Here is a 19,319-nt window from a genome sequence, read left to right as displayed (position 1 = left end):
AACGAAGATAATTGCCGCATTGTTGTTTGATTTTGATATATCGAATAAAAGTAAAAGTAAAATGGAAAAAAAGTACTTGCGATATTTATCGATGATAGAACTTAATAGCTAACACGGTAATAATGTGTCAATTGCCTGTAAAACTAGGGTCCTGTCCTGAAGTTCGTCGTTGCTGACGGGGAACTTGAATTGTTGGTCGAAGAACGGATTCGCCTCGTTACGGTATATCTGTGTCTGTCGTTTTCTCGAATCCACTTCAGGGCTGAGCGTCAGCTTCACGTAAGGATCGTTGAATCCTCCTTGATCACTTCCAGCCAGGTCGTGAGCCTCGATCAGGTGTACATGCAGGTCCGATCGATCGAAGTCGTATTTGAATCGCAAATGCAGCCGGCCTAAACTCTTTCCATTTCTAAAATGACAGCCAGCACGAAGACGCGCGTTATTTCCACTTCTATTCGTTTCTTATCGAACGTATCTGTATCGAGTGATCTGAATTCGAATGACACGTGTTCTCGTGGAAATGTATCGTGGATGTATGTCAAGTTGACTCGAGTTGGAGAACCAATATTAACAAGCATAAAACCGAAGATGATATTATACACGACGATCGTTGTTTTCCTTAAGTTACGCAATATATAATTGAACGAACTTTGGCGCTCTAAAGAGCCTCGTTTAAATTAGCGAATTCCGGTGCTTGAATTGAAACGAGGCAGAGTTCGAACGAGAGTAATAAGAGAGTTTGAGAGCATATATTTTTCTTGAAGTAAATAACAAATTCCGGCAGACCAAACGTTCTTAGATCGCTTGATCTCGAGTAAGCCAATTAATCTGAACAAGGTCCGATAGGGGCAAAGTGATTTCAAATTGTTCCAGCTCGTACCGATCGATGTCGTACAAATTATGTAAAATTCCATACGTTGGATTTAATCGGAACAACGTATCACAATCAAATGGAACATAAAATTCTAAATATTTGTTTCTATTCGATATATATATATCGAATCAAGCTCGAAATACTTATCAATCAGTTATTTTCACTCGGCGTCGAATAGGTTGCATCGTATTTAACGATAAACACGGATCTACGTGCGCACATTGCTTAGTCGTATACGTGGTACACGTTCCAATTAGCAGACGCGGTAATACGAAGAAGCATTAACGCGTTCTTTGCCTATTGACCAGGGGATTGATCATTCGCGTGTCTCGCGTTCAAGTCAAATAAAACAGCTGACTTTCGTATCAGATTGCAGTATATCCGGTAACTCAATCCTTTTAGGTGCTTTGCATGTTCCGGGCAGGAATAGATGGACATGTAGGTCGTGCGTATATGCAAATATAATATGCGTATCTGTAAAGTGGGCTAAAGTTGCGTTGTGTTCCGATCGTATGAAAATATTAAACGTCCACGATAAATGATGGCGCGTAATAATAGAAGCATAACGTTTCAATGGTATCGAATGATTTAACGGGAATACGATCGTGATCCGATTATACTCCATGTTTTCTTCAACTGGTTTCTGGAACAACTGTAGCGACGTGAATTGGCGTGTTACGAGCACGCACAGGATGTTAATATCGTTTTAAAGTTGCGACCTTTAGATTTTTATACGTATACATATATACTGTGAATTCTATTGATTTAATCATCGAATAAAATTAATTTAATATCGATAGACTTTGTTGGTTGAACGTTTAATAAATTTTATTCGTGTTAACCGTGCTCTCTTATGTAGAAATAAAGAAGGAAAGCGAATATTTACGCGTTGGATGATAAAATCTTTTACACGTACCCTCGAGCCTTAAGATAAATAGGTCCATCTCTTCGTTGGTAAAGATCAGGTTGTATGGAACCGAGTGGTGACGCTGGAGGAGGTGGTCCACCTTCGCTGTTGCATAAAAGGAGTACATATTACGTTTCAAGATTATAGATCAAAGGTAATCCTTATAACGGAGATTTCTTTTTCGGATAAAAAGATTATATAGGTGGGAAATGATTGCGAGAAGCAAAATAAAAATCAATAATTTATTCAGCCATGCACGATCAAACTGTGATCTTGGATCTGTGTGTCAATGGAACTTAACGTCCATGTAATTCTTCATTCGTTATCTACTACAAATTGACTTTAATCGATTACGTTCAAGATTACATCGCATAGATTTTAAATGACAAATAACGATCATCGTCTGATCACGGAATGATCGGGGAATGATCGGGGAATACCTCACCTTGCAGAAATGCGTGATGGTGGAATAAGAAGAGGTGAAAGACTTCGACCAGCTGATCTGGAAGCTACGTGGGCAACGCTTATCGAGGAACCACCACACGAGGAGCTCACACCTGTTGCCAGAGACGACAAAGAGCTCTGAGATGGTGACGCATTGTTGCTCAGAAGACTTCCCGAACAACTGGCTGGACTCCCACAGCGTGCATCTAACGATGCTGCACGTCCAGGTGATGGTGATCTGTGCGTTTCGCAATCGAGTGCAAGGTGCGTGTCAATTCTTCTTCGTTATATAATCAATTACGAATAATATAGACGAAGATGACGGGTGCAGTGAATGGCCAATGAACGACTAATAAAAAATCGATGTTTAACGACATGTACTTTGAAACAGTGGTACCGATAACGATAACGATAACGATAACGATAACGATAACGATAACGATAACGAGCAATAATACAAAGATCGATCCCTTGTGGTAAATTAAAGACTTATTTTTATTAATTTTATCGTGGCAACTCAATTTATAAATATACCCCTGTTTAATATTTTACGATATGATAAAATTTAATCAACTCCGATATTACTGTACTATACGGTTAATTAAGAAGTTCTTGAACGCCGTCAATATATTTCTTGAAAAATCTGTCTCGCTTAATCGAGAGTAGCCGAAAATGCTAGCTGGCCAAACTTTTCTCGAGGATCGCTTTGTCAGATTAAGAGTTCATTAAACATTCGTTATGCCTCGACCCGTCATGCCTCGGCTATGCCCGAGTAATTAACAAGATTTCATGGATTCAACGAAAACTCGGACATTCGTCCAGTGTCGTTTAATAATTCTAATGGAAACGTTTAATTTCGATGCATTATATAACGCAGAACGTCTACCGCTTATAATTATTCGTCTGTCAAGAAAGAAACAAATAACGCGAAACGAATCTTTCATGTAGAATATAACCATATGCAGGAAAGATTTCGTCGTGCAACTTTGTTCAATCATTTCACTTCAAAATCGCTTTACATTTTATAAATAGTCTCTCGTATGCAGAGTACCGGGCTTGATAGAGATTGGCAGAAAAAAGCTCTTTTGTGTTGTCAAGTTATTCGATTATATCTTTAATTAAATCATACCTGGAACTCCTGCTGGGTGGATAAGAAGAAGCAGCGTGCAAAGGGTCCCGATGATGGTGGTACCGTCCATCAGGGCCAAATGGTCGAATCTGGGTCGAAGTTCCAGTGCGATGGATGGACGGTCCAGGCGCACCTTCCAACGAGCTCTGCGAGCTCACCGACGAATTTCTCGTGAACAATCGTCCCATGCTTCCGGATCCGCCACCGCCGCCAGGATAGCTTCGACTTTGATGCGGCAAGCTCCCTGTTTCAGATGGTAATTAGATGTAATGTCGTTTACAGGCAATATTGACGAAGCTGGTAACGAAGCGACGATCAATGAGTCCCCGTCTACTCTATTATTACGTTCCACTTAACCTTTCGAAGACTCTCTAACACCATTGATCAGAAATTTCAGTATTCTCGCAGTGATATTTTTTTATGACCAAAAATGTGGTCGAAGCGCGGTGGACCGGTAGAACGTGAAGCGTTGAGGTCTGATACAAGCGTTGTTGTGAGTTTATATTGGTGACACTGTGTGATTTGACAAATTTACATGTATTTTTATTATAATTGTCGTATTTCTATTCTGAAATGACAGAAATCACATGAAACGAATCACACGAAAAGAATCAAATTTTGTAGCGGCACTCGACAGAAAACTTTCTAACGGTTTCTGTCCCGTGTTCTGTAACGTTCTGTCTGTCTACGCAAACACCCTATCCTTCGGACAAGACGATAGCCAATGATGTCGAAATATCTTTATAGCATATTTTTAACTAGCCTAAAGACCCGCTATAAATCGTAGGATTTCTCTGGCTAAGGTCCTTCATAATTTTAGAGCGCGATAGAAGAACTGGTATCTCTTGTCGATTGGTAATTTTCAATGTAAGGATGCAAGAGACTGTTGCGATATAGCGAGATCGTCGAAGATGAAAAGGTTTGTGTTATACCAATTTTCTAGCGAAGAATCTTACCTGATTCAATGACCACGGAGGAGCATGGCTGCACTGCGTGTTGTTCCTTGGCAACGTTAAACTCCTGAAACAGAATTTCTATTCGTTAGAAGCATCGTTGGAGTAGAATTTATTCGATTTCATCCACCTGTCGTTTTGTTTCTCCGTTCCTGGATAAAACGGACTTTTTCAAAATACACGTATGTGTATTACACGCATGTAAAAGAAGTTTCTATAGAAAAAATGATGCCTCTTGCCACGAAACAACGCAATATCCCATCGCTGTCACTTATCCAATATGCTACACTTTTTTCTTTTCACCTTTCCTTTCTATCGCAACGGTCTTCTAAATTAATTGACCATTTTTTCACTCGTAAACCCGTCCAGTGATAACTCGAATTTAAAAGAGAAACAAAGCCAACAGTTCCCTTTAACCAGCCAGCGGAACGTTTACCCCCCAACATGCAAAAAAATGAATTTCGATTTCAAAGTTAAATTACGCGTACGTACGTGCTATCAAACGCGTTCGTGTTACGTGTGCGCCATACAATCTGGGTCAGCGTAAAAAGAAGAAAAATATCGAAAACGAAAAAAATATTGGGATGGAAAAATGGGAGAGAAGGAGGAGCACGACGAAATGCAGCAGAATGTCTGTGTTTCGATGTTGCGTAATATCGTCCGAAGGAGCCACAAAATTTCCAACGATTCGTTCAATTTCCTCGAAATATTCGACACAATTTCTTCGCACAATTTCCCACCTTTTTTCCCTGTTCCCGAACGAATCGTGTTCCCGTTCCAAGAGATCCTGTTTATTCCTGCATCCGTAACTAATAATTGTAACACGAATACATCGGCAAACCAGAGGAGGTCTACGACTCGTCTGTGTTTTTGGATATTGGCAACGGACACACTCGACGCCGGGCCCAAGAAAACATGGAAATTAATCGTTCGCTGATTGGGCACAGTCATCGATCTATTTTTAGAAAAACGTGTAAAAAATTTTCTTGGCAAAGAAATTTCTTTCTTTCTTTCTCTTTGTTTTTTTAATGCAGAAATGTCTACTTTTTTTGTTTGTCTGTATTCATAAAATCTTTTTGGAGAGTTGAGAAAGGTCTGAAACACGTGCCGTGTGTTTTTAGTGGAGAATTTCGAAGCTGTTTTTTTTTATATCGAATATTAATTTTTCATCGAATCAATTTTTTACAAACAAAATTGTTTCAATACGTTTAAGTAAGTTTTACAGGTTGATGTTAAATATCAGTCGATAAAGAAATAGTAAGAAAATCGTTTCGCTACATATTGCGGTATTCTATTTGGTTTTGAAACGGGCAGGCATCTAAGCAAGCATTTCCGTGGTTACGTAAATATTTCCACACAATTCTGCTACCAATTTTGCAACCTCTATACCAGGTAAATATCGAGACGTTCGTTCGATCTTTCAAATTCGCCGATAGCAAATCTGTGTACACATGGAAGGTAAGCAAATAGAATTGCGTATGTTGAAAGTTGTTCGAATAAGTTGCTGAGAAATTGCAATAAAAGAAATTACGGAAGACGGTTTCCTTAAAATACTCGCTAAATAAGTTTTGTTATATCTTCTGCAAATGTTATCTAAACACTAACGTGGATAAAATAGCGAAGTAAAGAATTGAATATTTTCCAAAACATAAAACGATATCAATGACAAATCAAAAGTTCTTTGCATTTAACGATAAAAAATATCATGGATGGAGCTAAAAAATGTTGCGAATTAAAGAATAAAGAATTAAAAGTTGATCGGTCAACCTAATATCCTGCCGTTTGTCCTACCATTTATTCTTTAGCTTAGCAACAGTTTTGGAAAAAAAGTTTATACAACGCGAGAAGATCGCGTGAGATATCGTGCGTTCTCTGCTTTTCATCCAGACTTAAATAGATAATGTATAATGCGTACAATGTATAACGTCACGCGCGTGGCTGAACGAGACAAAGTCCTTTTTTGTTCGTTCCTCGTTCAATTTTTTTTTATTACCACTTTCTAATTCCTATCGATATTCGTGCGCCCAAAGGAAATGTTTTCCGGTTGTTTCGTTATGGACCGAATCCAGGAAACTCCGAATCCAAAAAATTGAAAGAATTGAGACTGTAGAACCGGTCTGTGAACGCTACAGAAAACTCGTAAAAATCCGAATATTCTGCTCGTGAAATCTTTCTGTATTTCCGTGAATATAACTTACGAGAGGGAAGTCTTTCAGCTTTGATAAAAACCAGAAACAAATACTCTTTTCATCGCTTCGTTTATAATAATAAAGGCTTATCAGATAAATTTCTAAAAGAGAAATCATTTTTCGTTAAAGCGTTTTTATTTTACTGTCAACTATAGAACGGGGAGACTCTATTTTGATCAGAAGCAAGACTAACAGATTTATTAACTAATTTCTAAGAACAAGTGATCTGTCTTTCTGTCAACTCGCTAAAACGTGTTACCTCGTCTTTTTTAAGCGACCTTTAAAAAACGTTATCGACGAATAAATGTCGCACGGTTAATTAATATTCCTTATCTGGGCGTTTCGGGAAACATCGTAGATCTTCTCTATAAGTTATCCTCGCGCTAATCTTTATAACCGTCCTTTAACTCTTACGAGGTAGCAAACAGACCGCGATCGCCGAGCAATTTTAACGAGGTCGAGGATACAAGCTAATTTCATTCCCGTTGTCACGATTCATCGGTCGAGCTTCGTGTTTTTCAATGGCGAGCCCGTCTCACTTTCTACGACTTCTAACGATCCGAGAAATATAGGATAGCTTCGTTAATTACTTCTCTGCCAGCTGACTACCACTTATCATATTTTCATACCACACTGTTTCACCTATTTGTTCACCTTTCCCATCTTTTTCCTCGTTTTCCGCTTTTCTTCGTCGTTTAACCTTGCTCCAATTTCTCCACAAAGGCGCACAGGTTCAACAGTTGCGAAGTGCGAAGAGACGTCCTGGTCTATCGATGCGTTAATTAAATTGTTTTGCCATTTCGAAACGCTACCGAAGGACGTTGCTGTTCAGAGATTATCACGGTGAAACGATTGCCAGATTGGAGAATATTGGATCGTTGAATCGTTTGATAAAATTCTCCGAGAACGCGAAATCTACTTGCGAATCGACGCTTTAATTCGCATCGAGATACCGTTTCGCGAAGGATATTTCTGTCTGCTCGGGGCTAAAAGGTAACAAGAAAAATCGTTCAATTCCCAGAGCATGGCGGAGAATCATCGCTTTTACGTATACTCAATGTATAAATGGTTTCTTGGTAAATATTGTCATTGAGCACGTCGCACGATACTGTAATACTTTGACTCTACTATTTTGCCAATTGACATAGGGTTTTATTTCTTAATTGGAAGAGTAGTTAAATAATGTTGTTCATTGATTGAATTATAGATATTTTTCTAATGATTTATTTGTACAAGGATTCATCGACTTTTACTATATCGTTATACTTGTACGAAGTACAATATTTGCATATAGTAAAATTAAATTTAACTTACTTAAAGTTTAGCGTTCTTTAGATAAAATGTTTCATTTCATGTTTGAAGGAATTTGTAACTAAGAAATGATCCAGTTAAGGTAAGTAAGTATAGAAATACTTTGGCTGTTTGGTTCATCGCGAGAAAGGTTATAAGTTTCTATGATAATGGAACGAATGTTTTAGAGCGGAAAAGGAGAGTTGCTTTCAAGTTTCTTTTTCCCTGTGAAATTCTGGCAATACTGCTTCTTTTTAATCGTCGCGATAACGAGCGCCAGCAAACATATATGAAAATGAAATTAGGTCGTCGTACAAATAATTTTCAACCGTAAATTAAACGTCCTGTACGCGCGTATAGAAAATATTTTCATACATAAACACGAAGTTAGACAGACAGAACTTGAAAATTTTATCGTACGACGAGTTTCAAATGAAGTTTATAACTTCCTTGATGCGTGATAAATAAACCGGAGCTTGATTCCTTCAAGTTATCGTATGTCATGTATATTGTATCTTCATTCATGATCTCTTACTGAAAATCCACTGATAACCGTTCAAAATTCTACCGATTTTACGATGCTCTCGATTCCACTGAGTTGCGATCCGAATTTAGAGGGAGACCGCGCTACAAGTAATGGAATACACATACAATCTTATGCATTCACCTGTTGTAACGGTGAATCAAATCAGGATCAATTCGTCATCAACAAGATTAAAGCGTGTTTATAAGAATACACATACAATAACATAATAACACAAACAACAACAACAAAAACAACAATAATGATAATAATAATGTAATAATAAAACAGGTTATATAAGGTTAGGTATAACACTCGCTACGCTACTTGTCTGACTAGGCGCGGCAACTATCCGCTACATTCTACTTGTCTGACTAGGCAGAGCACTCGCTCGGTCTACTCTACTTGTCTAAATAGGCACACCGTTTCTAGCTGATTTACACTACTTGTCTGACAAGGCATAATGGCCGCTCGACCTATTCTACTTGTCTATCTATACTTATATCTACCGACACAACGGTCATAGTTGATCTACACTATTTGGCTGATTTAAAAACAACGCCCTCTGTTCGGCTTAAACTACTTACCTGATTAGGCATATCTTTAAGTGGCGCTTGTCTACACTACACTATCGACCTGGCTAGGCATAATGGGTTACTTCATCCATATTACTTATTTAAATATGTACTTTTATTTCGCAACATAGAGTATGACACGAAACTAGCAACACGTTCAGTCGTGAAACTCGTTTATTTCATTACTATGGCTACACATACGTGTAACATTGAAAACGTAATCTACGATTTTCCTGAATCCTCAATGTACCCTGTTTATTCTACTTGTTCGACTATGCGCACGCCCCCAGCGAGCTTTCGCTTCGATAACGAGTCTTGCAACGAAAAATCATTCCTCGCATTATTTCACAGTATTTCACACGTCGAATTTATTGTCCCTTTACACTTAGAAGAAACATTTTCATTTTCATGAATTTCAGAAATTCCTAGAAATACCTGGCACATTGGTTAAGATTCATTAAAATCAATTAATTAAGTACGCATAATTACGCATTTTTCATGTTTCTCGCCTCGAAGGTCAATGACAATTTTTTGAACACCGCGATAGCCACGAATCGAACACAATATCTGTGTGGTTTAATCGTCAGTTTATACAGCGATTAGCGAATTTATACGACGAATATCGTTGAATTCACATTAGTATTAATTTTTATCATTTAATTTCTATCATTAGATTTACGTTATTTCCCTCCGCCCCCCCTTTTTTTTATTTGATTTGGACTAGGATATCTGTGATTATTTCAATATGATTGCGACGATACAACGGCCAAGGCATATTTCTGTGCATTCAACAGAGAATTGTCATTTTCAGTTTGATTCTCCCCTTAGATCTCTTCATTATCCAAAGAACCGTGAAAAACGGCGGCTGAGATTAAAGAAATTTTATTTAGATATTCGGAACGAACGTCGCGAAAATTACGATAGTCATATTGCGGAATATCCTATAGATCAGTGATAATTGGAACTACCTTTTTATATTAAAGCAAAATTAGAGATACTTCCTTCTTCAACCAATCTAAGAACGTTTTATAAAATATTAATTTCTAATTTCTATATATTTAAGTTTAACATATTCAAATCCGTATTGAATCAACACCTATTAAACGTATCGTAACAAAGAAATTTTGATATTTTAATACTTAAAAATATTTACAGATATTGACTTTTCCTTCCAAATATTCGAAAAATAAAACATTGTTTCGTCACTCATATTTGTCTACTGAGCTTTTGCTACGATTTAACGTTATGTTCATTATTCTTTCATTCTCAAAACTTAAAGGAAAACATTCCGAGGCTGCCTTATATTCAGACACCGCTGATTCTTGTCTAACTGTCCCACCATCGTTCTGTGTTGCAGCGAGCTCGCAAGGAAATAGGAGGAATAGGAAATAGGAAATAACGCTTCCTCCTACTAACAATGAATCGAGGCAAGATCGAGTAGAAGCGAACTCGTGCAGCGAAAGAGAATAATATTAAAAGCACGGAGATGCCCGTTCCAATCCCCTCGATTTCAGCAACATTCGGAAGCGTCGTTTCTTCGTTTACGTTTCAAACAATTCAGACGTACGAGAAAACTATCCGCCATTGTCAATAAAAATACGCAGACAAGCTTGATAGAGTGAATGTAAAATTATCTCTGTTAGTTCTTTCAAAGTGATGCTCATGAACGTTGTGCAAGCTTGTGGCAAGCTTCGTATGCTCAATAGATTCGCAATCGATACTGCACGTTTCAAAATGGTCACCATTTTTATCGATAGGAAAAGTGATAAAAGATTGAACTATAACATTTCATCTAAATGCATCGATCGATTTTAAGCAATTAGAGATGTGTATGAGGAACGACGGTGTAGAAGTATGGAGAAGAACAAGAAGAATGAGACAAATGTGGCAAAATGGATGGAAATCAAAAGTTCGAAAAATAGAATATATATAATTAGGTAATTAGGGTAACTAAGCAGTTGATCATTAAAATGGTACTTTAAAGAACAAAAGAAATAGATGAATGAGTGGCTAAGTTTAGTAATGTGATATTCATTAATATATTTGAACACCAAGTATTGCTCTTTTCGGACCTTCCATTTTAAGAATCAGACCATATCCTGACAAATTTTATGTCGAATAAAAGAAATAAAATAAAGCGAAGTAAAGCATTCACATTGGCATAATAAGGCGCGTAGGAATTTTGAATCTTCTTCAAAGGTGATAAAGTAAAAGTCGTTTTACATAGAGCGTTTAAATAAACATTAAAATTTACCGTAGGTGACGACAGCGAAACGGCAAGCTCAGTTATAAACCGGGCATGAGACAATTCCAGTAGTTTCTCCAGCTCCTGTCGTATTTTCTTGACAGAAGAATCTCTTACTCGCAAGCTAGAGTGCTTAAGAATGCTCTTTTCGAACATGCTGCACGACTGTCGTTACTTTCGCACACGGTAGAACAGACGTTACAGTGTAATCAGTTGTTCGAGGAACTACTTTTCGCGATGAATTTTAAAATTGCATCATATTTGTTTATTTATTTTAATGGTCCTACTGTTAGGAAAGATCAATCGTTGAAAGCGCTTCTTTTCATCGTTACAATAATATATTAGTATATATTAATATATTGCCCGAAAAGTTTCTTTCGCTTCATAAAGTGACAATAGATAAACAACAATTTCTCTTTTATATTATCTTATTGCATTAGCTATGATCCATTTCGTTCTATTTCCATTATTATGTTCGTGCATAATTCAACAAACTAATATAAAAGAAAAAACATTGTGCGTCTATTATTTACTTATAAAACGAAAGAAACAACAAACAAATTTCGGACAACCTAATAATTTCTTGCTCTCGTTTGGATTCAAACGGAACTCGACCATAAATAATAATTCGAAAAGAATACTGCTATTTCTTTAAAATTCTAATAGCACAAGTTTAACTTTTGATCTTCATAAAAATATCATTGCTCTTCCATTGTTTTGATTAGAATTAATCAATAGTTTTTGGTGAATGGTAAAAGGTGAAAACAACTCGGTGTTGTTTGTTAGTCTTTCTGCAGTTTCTCGATTTCCATTCAATTTTCCTTTTCTCGAAATCTTCGTGAATTGAAATCACCTGTTAAATTGGTTTACGCCAGCTATTACCTTTCTCGAATACGTCCTCTATCGCTGTATTTCTTGCTGGAATAAGGAATAACGTTTCCAAAGGTACCGAGTAAATCTTCATTGTTCCAGTTGGCGGTTGCACGGGTGGCTGTTCGCACAGTTTCGTACTATTTCTTCCGCCAGTAAAAACAATCCCTATCAGTTGTCGACATTCGCGCTCGTGTGCGAGAATAAAGCGTTACCTCAACATTGTTTTTAAAATCGGCCATTATTTTTTATTATCGCGGTTAATGCAATATTTTATACTTTATAAAGTTACGTCGTTCAACTTTGTTTAATTTCAATTTCCTTTATGATCAAAATTTTATGACTAATTTTTTGACTGAAAATTCCCCGTTATTTCGTTATTACCGAAATTTTACAAAAATTCGCGTATGTATTTTACGAAATTCAATATTAAATTTGGATCGTACCGACAGAAAAATGTTGATCTCCCATCGATATTTTGAAACATTCTGCATAAGTAGAAATTTAAGAAAAGTTCGAAGGATAAGTAAATATATATATGAAACCAAAAAAAAGGGGTAAATAACAGCGAAGTAAAAATACTGAAAAATATTATCGTGAAGTTGAATAACTTTTTCTCGATTTTTTCAACTACTTCTTCTGCTCGACATCGCCTCGTTAATAGTTCTTACAGTCAGAAGAAGCGTACTCCATCAGGTATTTCACAGGACGCGGCATATGCGTCTTAGGACGTTTCGATTCGAAGATGCCTCACGTAGTTGTTTTGCCACAGAGATTTAACACTGTACGACGCGCATAATGTGATAAACAAACTCCGGACAAAGCAATTTCGCTGCTACGTGCAACCGACAACCAGTGACAAGTTTAAACGTTCCGGTATCTCCCTCGACCAGTATAAACAAACGACCATGTTCTCTAGACATAGTCAATCAGTCGCGCGAATCAATATCAATATCGAGTCATCGAGATCATCAGTCGGCCGAATAAGTATAACGAATGAGTCTGGCGAATCAGCGCAACAGTTAGTATCGGTACCGCAGTATCGCGCAATCTTATAACCGAATGTCATCGAGCGGACAACATTTGCGATTAACTTTGTATTGTACATTTTAAAATACCTGTAAATATATTTAACGAAATCCACAAAGTAAATTCTCATTCTAATTGAAGTTAATTTTAATAAGTATTTGAAATACCAGCTTTTTAGATAGAAAATCCAACGGACAGGGGGAATCCTGCGAAGCGACTGAAATTTCTGTTTTGACAATTCTACAAATATAAATAACGTATACAACGTTAAAATATCCGATATGGTTGAAACATCGAATTGCTGATGCGAAACTCGAAAAAGCTACGATTTCAATAATGTAGCTGCGTACAACGTGACGGGCGTACTTTCTGTTTTAACAGCGTATTTCATCCGTGCCGAATGATTTCTGCATTCAGCAAGAGCGATGTTACGTAATTAAAAAAGCACACTCTATTCGGCCATGTAGATGTAATCGATGGGAACAAATTTTTCTACCGCTTAATTAAATCCTCGTTCGTCTGCATCCGCAATTGAACCACTCGTTGAAACAAAATTTAAATTATTTTTTATGTTAAATCACGTTATCCACATGTTTTTAATACACGAGTTCTTCGACGAGACACGAACTTGTCCATGGTACACGGTACCTGTTACACGCGTTTCTCGAGCGGAATAACTCGTAGGTGATTTTGAAAACCCGCGTAATTATTCGCTTGAAAAACACGAATCAAAAGACAAGTGACAATTAACGAACATTCATTACGCCCGACCATGTAATTACGTTACGTTGCATCGAATCATGCTTGAGCATAGTGCATGCCTACTTGCATATAAGACGGCTTGAACGAAAACAATGTAACAATTTTCTATTTTGTTCGCTCGATCTAAATCTATCATAAATGTTGATCAACGCTTTTGCGTTCATCGAAGCGTTGCCAAATCACTTAGACTTTGTAATTTTTAAACGAGAGATGTGCTTGTGCCCTTGTACTTTTCGAGGAAGCATCTCCGTCTTATTCGTCCGCAAATCCTACAAATTTGTGAATCTCGGCTTTTAGAAATCTAGGAATTTAGGAATCTAGACACCTGAGAATCGAGAAATCCAGGAATCTATTAAGATTCTGACGCCCGGAAATAAGAATAATGTCGGTATTTTTCAAAGCGAGAAAATTTGCGCTTGCATAAATTTTTGGTTAAATAATGGGATCCAACTATGGGGAACAGCGAGTAATTCCAACATAGAGATTCTCCAACGATTCCAATCAAAAACTCCAAGATCCTTAATAGGTGCACCTTGCTACGTTACCAACGAAACAATACACCTTAACGCGACCTTAAGATACCCACGGTTAAAGAAGAAATATCCAAATTCAGTAACAGATACAATACAAGAGTTAACAACCACCAAAACCTATTAGTTACCCAATTACTTGACACGACGGGTCAGATCCGCAGACTAAAAAAACAATACCCTTTAGATTTAAGCATTAGATTCAATTAGAATCAAACATACTATAAACTGCTACAATCCAAGTTACAATACCACGGCAAAATAATTTACTTATAATTCTCGATGAGAATTGATTGTAAGTAGTCGTCTAGTCGTCTTGAGTACGTATGAGAAAATAAATCCTTGGAAATTCAAATTGGTTTCCTAGAACCTAGAAAATGGAAATGTCTTCGTGTCAAGAAAAGTTGCATTCTTTATTTTTGTGGCGACACTCGACGACGGAACTCTCCGACGGCTTCGCGACACAAAGCGCTATACCATCAAAGCGTAAGGCCGATATGCCTAATGTACCATCGATATCTCTACGGTCCTTCTGCCGAATATTCGGAAGAATGCATACGCGGCAACGGTCGCGGACGTCCAACGAACGTGTGCGTAGTGGGTATGATATCGAGGGGCAACAAAAGAAAAGAATCTTTTGAACGAAGTGCGAAGGGTCAACCGATCCTTCAAATCGGCTTCAAAACCGATAGGCTGATGACGGAACCCACCAAACGGCAAGGGAGTACACGCGGCAACAGGAGGTCCCAGGCCCAGACCCGATACCCGGGCGTCCCCCCTTTCCCCTTCCACCCCTCTATTTCATAAGATAACCACTTGTATAGGGATGCGACCGAGTTGTAAGAGCTTCAGTCTTGGAAAGTCACGGCTGCAGCACGGAAGTAAACTATCATTATTGTAGCCAAGATGTTAGTAAATAAAATCTCTCTTTTTTCTATTTTCATCTTCGATCTTCTACGTGACACAAACATAGTCGAGAAGCGGGGATTGTTGATTGTTGGTTGTTGACTGTTGATTGTTAAATAAATTATATCGTTGAACATCGAGAGTATTCCTTGGGCACCTTACATCAAACATCGCCGCATTTTATTTGTTATCATAACTATTTAGGATCATGGATGTACATAGCGATGTATTATAAGTTTGAGCTCAAACTCTCATCTCAAATTCACGTATCAATTTTAATTCTTCCACGTAACATGATGAAATTTCTCCTCACGCATATACAGTATACACGAAATGCATACAAGAAAGTTCAACGTGTACAATGTCTTGTGTATCGAAAAGCATCGCATCGGTCGAGAATGCAATTTACATCATTATATCACGAAACGTATCACCAGTTTGGTACGCTGAAAGCTTCTGCTCCATAGTAGACATAGGCTCTAGAGCAATTAGCAGCTACAATGACTATGGAGCATCTTGGTTTAATTTCAGACTTGATTACTGCTATTCCTGTCCCCTTTCTGTCTCTGTCTGTCTGTTTGTCTGTCACTCTTATACTCTCTTTTGATCTTCACTGTTTGATCAAAATTAAACCTCCCAATAATCGCGTGAGCGTCTTCTTAGAACTAGAAACATGGCGATAGAGAAACATCAAACAAGTAAAAATTATTGTTCGAGCAAGATTAAGATAGTATTAGACGGTTACAGTTATGCAAGGTACGAAGAAAGGGAAAGTGAAACATTTCGATTATTGCGCTATAGAATGAGTTAAAACAGATTGGAATTTCCAAGACAAACTAGTCGTTTCCTTAAGCAGATTATTTGTATTAGCAACTATTTCCAAGATTATTGCTGTCAAATTAGATTATTGGAACTTTGCTAACGCGTAGAACGTGAATCAAACTTTCTCCAATTTTTTACATATAGACCATCCATCTTTTATTTAAATTAATTTCTACTTTTTCACTAATGGCTAATTCTGCGATCTAAATTTGTTATGTCTCGATCTTGCTTTCGCTTCAATGGAAAGAGGATTTTGAATATCTTAAGAAAATCACGTAATTGGAATCGGCAATCGCATACTTCAATGTCCTAACAACATACGTAACAGTGTCAATGTCACAGGCATCAACACAGCAATTTTTCTCATTTCCATAGGTTTTTGTCTGTTGAGTTGATAGGTTTTTATATTCTGTCAAAACCCCAACATATCATATAACGAAACATACAGCGTTTGCAAGCTGAAAACTTTTGGTCACTTTAGGTATATGCCAACGTATAGTCCAACCACGAGTTACCGCAAAACCAGAATTACCGGATATTCGAAATAATCGGTGGACAACGGGCAACGAAATTCACGCCACCGTTTAATTACGTATCGACGGCCGAATCGTTTCTTACTAATTAATTCAGGACGTCGCGTAAATATTGCAATAATCATGCGGGCCCGTTAATATTGTTCAAGTGAATTCAGGCCACAGGTAGGCAAATAACGAAGTTTGGGATCAACGACCGGTGGGTCGGTGCCACTGCGACTGCAACATGCTGCCCTAAGCCTACAATAGCAATGATGCTTTCAGCGTGCCTAATTGAAAGTGGCAATACATTTCGTGTGTGTAATAATGGAAATTACATTGTGTGCACGTTACTTCGAGAAGAGGCGAGCCAAAATTCTACCCTCCAGAGACATAGTATCTGACGCACTCTCGATACTCGCTTCAATTTACAACGCAAGGACGTTTAACATATTTTACGATCTAATTTTGTTCAGTTCAAACAAATCACGTTGAAAAAAAAAAACAAAAAAGCCAAACAATTGCGAGAAGCAAGTTCGTCTAATGATCGATTTACATGTAAATATCATATTGGTGCAGTATGATGCTATTCGTGCGTAAGGTATCACACAGTATAGTTATATATTACTCGTATACTATAAGATTTTTAATAAACGAATAAGTAATAAGTTATGATTTTTTGACTTCCTAATTTTGATAATAATTCCGTTAGCTAAAAGCGAGCAACATAACGTAGTTGGAAAAGGGAACGAGCTTGTTAAATTTAAAAATTATTTCCTTGTAAAAGACAAAGAATATTAATCATAATTATAATATAGGTATTATTCTGCTAATTGATGATCCAAGGGAAATATGTTTGAAGAGATGTTCAATTTATTTTATTTCAAATTCATTGCATTTAAGCTTCATTAACAATCGCATCTTTGATTAAGCCACACTTATCGGTAGAATGTACCCGTCGTACCGATATCGATCGATGGTTCATTAATATTCCTGTTGCTGCGTGTTTCATACTTTTAGCATCGTGAATCGTCGTACTTGTTTGCTCGCTATAAGCGTACAACTAATTCGAATGTGTCGAACGCATTTGCATATTGTCCATAGCTAATCTTGCTTGCAAGAGTCTATAATTAACCAAAACGTAGTATACCTGTAATTTAGTAATTTGCATGTAATTCAAGAGACTGAGATACCAATTTGCTTGTGATTCACGTTACAGTACACACTTCTTTTAATTCGATATCCTTTTACCAATGTTTTCTAATTTCAAAAAAGGAATTTCTTCGATTAAATTTTCAATTCTCTTCACCTTAAATTTTAATTCGTCTAATAAATTATCTAGAATCAAACATACGATGAACACTTATTAAACACGACATAGTACCACGCCAGAATCATTTACTTATAATTCTCAATGAGAATTGATTCTAATAAAATTTCAAATAAATTCCAAACAAAGAAAAGAAAAGAAAAATCTAATATATTACATACTTTTTGCTTGTGTACTGCATTAACGTATAATTGGAATATAAACTTTCAATCGTATATGTCTTTCCCGCTATAATATCGAGACCTCAAAAAATGAACTCTTTACTGAAAATAAAAATAATTCAATTTCAATTCTGAAAACATCCTAACGAAGCAGGAGAAAAGGGAATAAATGAAATAAATATAAGGGAATGGTATCGATTTAGATGTAAAGTATCCAATGAAAAGGGACGAACGTAACATGAATAGAATAACACGTAATAACTCGGCCGGCTACCGCCCAACGACAAGGATACGATTATCCGACCAATTATTACTAAATGAACATGCAAATCGGATTCACATCAACTCGTATTATGGCACACATATCCAGCGATTATACATGCTCCAATTCAGATAGCGCAGATCTGCATACGTAAATAGCAATTTTGATTTCGTTTCGCCGCGCGATTCAAACGATAAACGAGAAGTTTATAGAATCTTTGAAATTTTTTACATTAAAATTTATTCCACGTCTCCGTGAAAAGCATTCTTGAGAAAAAAGAAAGAAGAGAAATTGGTCTATCGAATTGTTAGCATGAAGTTTTTTCCACCTTTTTCCACGAGGATTTTTCGCTTTTCCGAACGATTTCTCCGGCAATTGGCCTATCCAGCTCTAGTAAATAACCAATCTGTGTGTTCCACTTTGGAAACATGGTCGTTTCCAGAAGCATCAGCGATAGTTGCACGTCAAACTTGAAATCGACTCGTTCGTTGCATATTTTAGAATATTAGCACCGGTAAGAGAAAATTCTATTCAAGACACTACATAATAGATAAAGACAGATATAATGTAATTTCAACAAATTTATTATTAGCGTTTTTTAATGCGACATTTTTCGGAAATGTTGTGCTGCTAAAGGTCAGCTAGCAACAAAACACCTTTCTGTCTTCCTCGTGAAATATGGAATAATAAATGAATAAATAATGTGACATATATTTGAAGTTCATATAATAACTAATACAATCACCATGATTTAAGAACGTTCTTTAAGCCTACTCGTAAAATAAAAAACGACGGAAAATTAAATCCCAGTAGTTCGTACAAATCATAGATATTACATTCGTGAAAATGCAAATGTCGCTCTTTCGAGTAAAATCCCTGTAGACCGAATCAATGGAGACCGGCGTAATATCTACCGTGTCAAACAGCGTTCGATGCGTGAAATCCTATCAGAATGGCGGCATCAGGATTTTACTTCAGGAACACGCGAAACCTTGGAAAGAGTAAT

At 37.0% G+C, this 19,319-nt stretch overlaps 1 protein-coding gene across 1 annotated transcript in view; it reads right to left on the bottom strand.

Annotated features, from left to right (window-relative positions):
* Positions 1–19,319, bottom strand: part of LOC117234793 (synaptotagmin-6) — a 92,152-nt gene that overhangs the window by 6,279 nt on the left and 66,554 nt on the right. The window contains exons 3-7 of the mRNA XM_033496332.1: positions 4,311–4,374; positions 3,355–3,598; positions 2,227–2,463; positions 1,791–1,886; positions 136–409 (exon numbers count right to left, since the gene is read on the bottom strand). Coding sequence (XP_033352223.1) covers positions 136–409; positions 1,791–1,886; positions 2,227–2,463; positions 3,355–3,598; positions 4,311–4,374 — 915 coding nt within the window. The remainder of the gene's footprint in view (positions 1–135; positions 410–1,790; positions 1,887–2,226; positions 2,464–3,354; positions 3,599–4,310; positions 4,375–19,319) is intronic.

This window comes from Bombus vosnesenskii, unplaced genomic scaffold, assembly GCF_011952255.1.
Source record: "Bombus vosnesenskii isolate JDL3184/JDL3185 unplaced genomic scaffold, Bvos_JDL3184-5_v1.1 scf7180000013309, whole genome shotgun sequence".
NCBI lineage: Eukaryota > Metazoa > Arthropoda > Insecta > Hymenoptera > Apidae > Bombus > Bombus vosnesenskii.
Note: the sequence above shows the minus strand (reverse complement) of the source record. Positions and strands in the feature narration are given on the sequence as shown.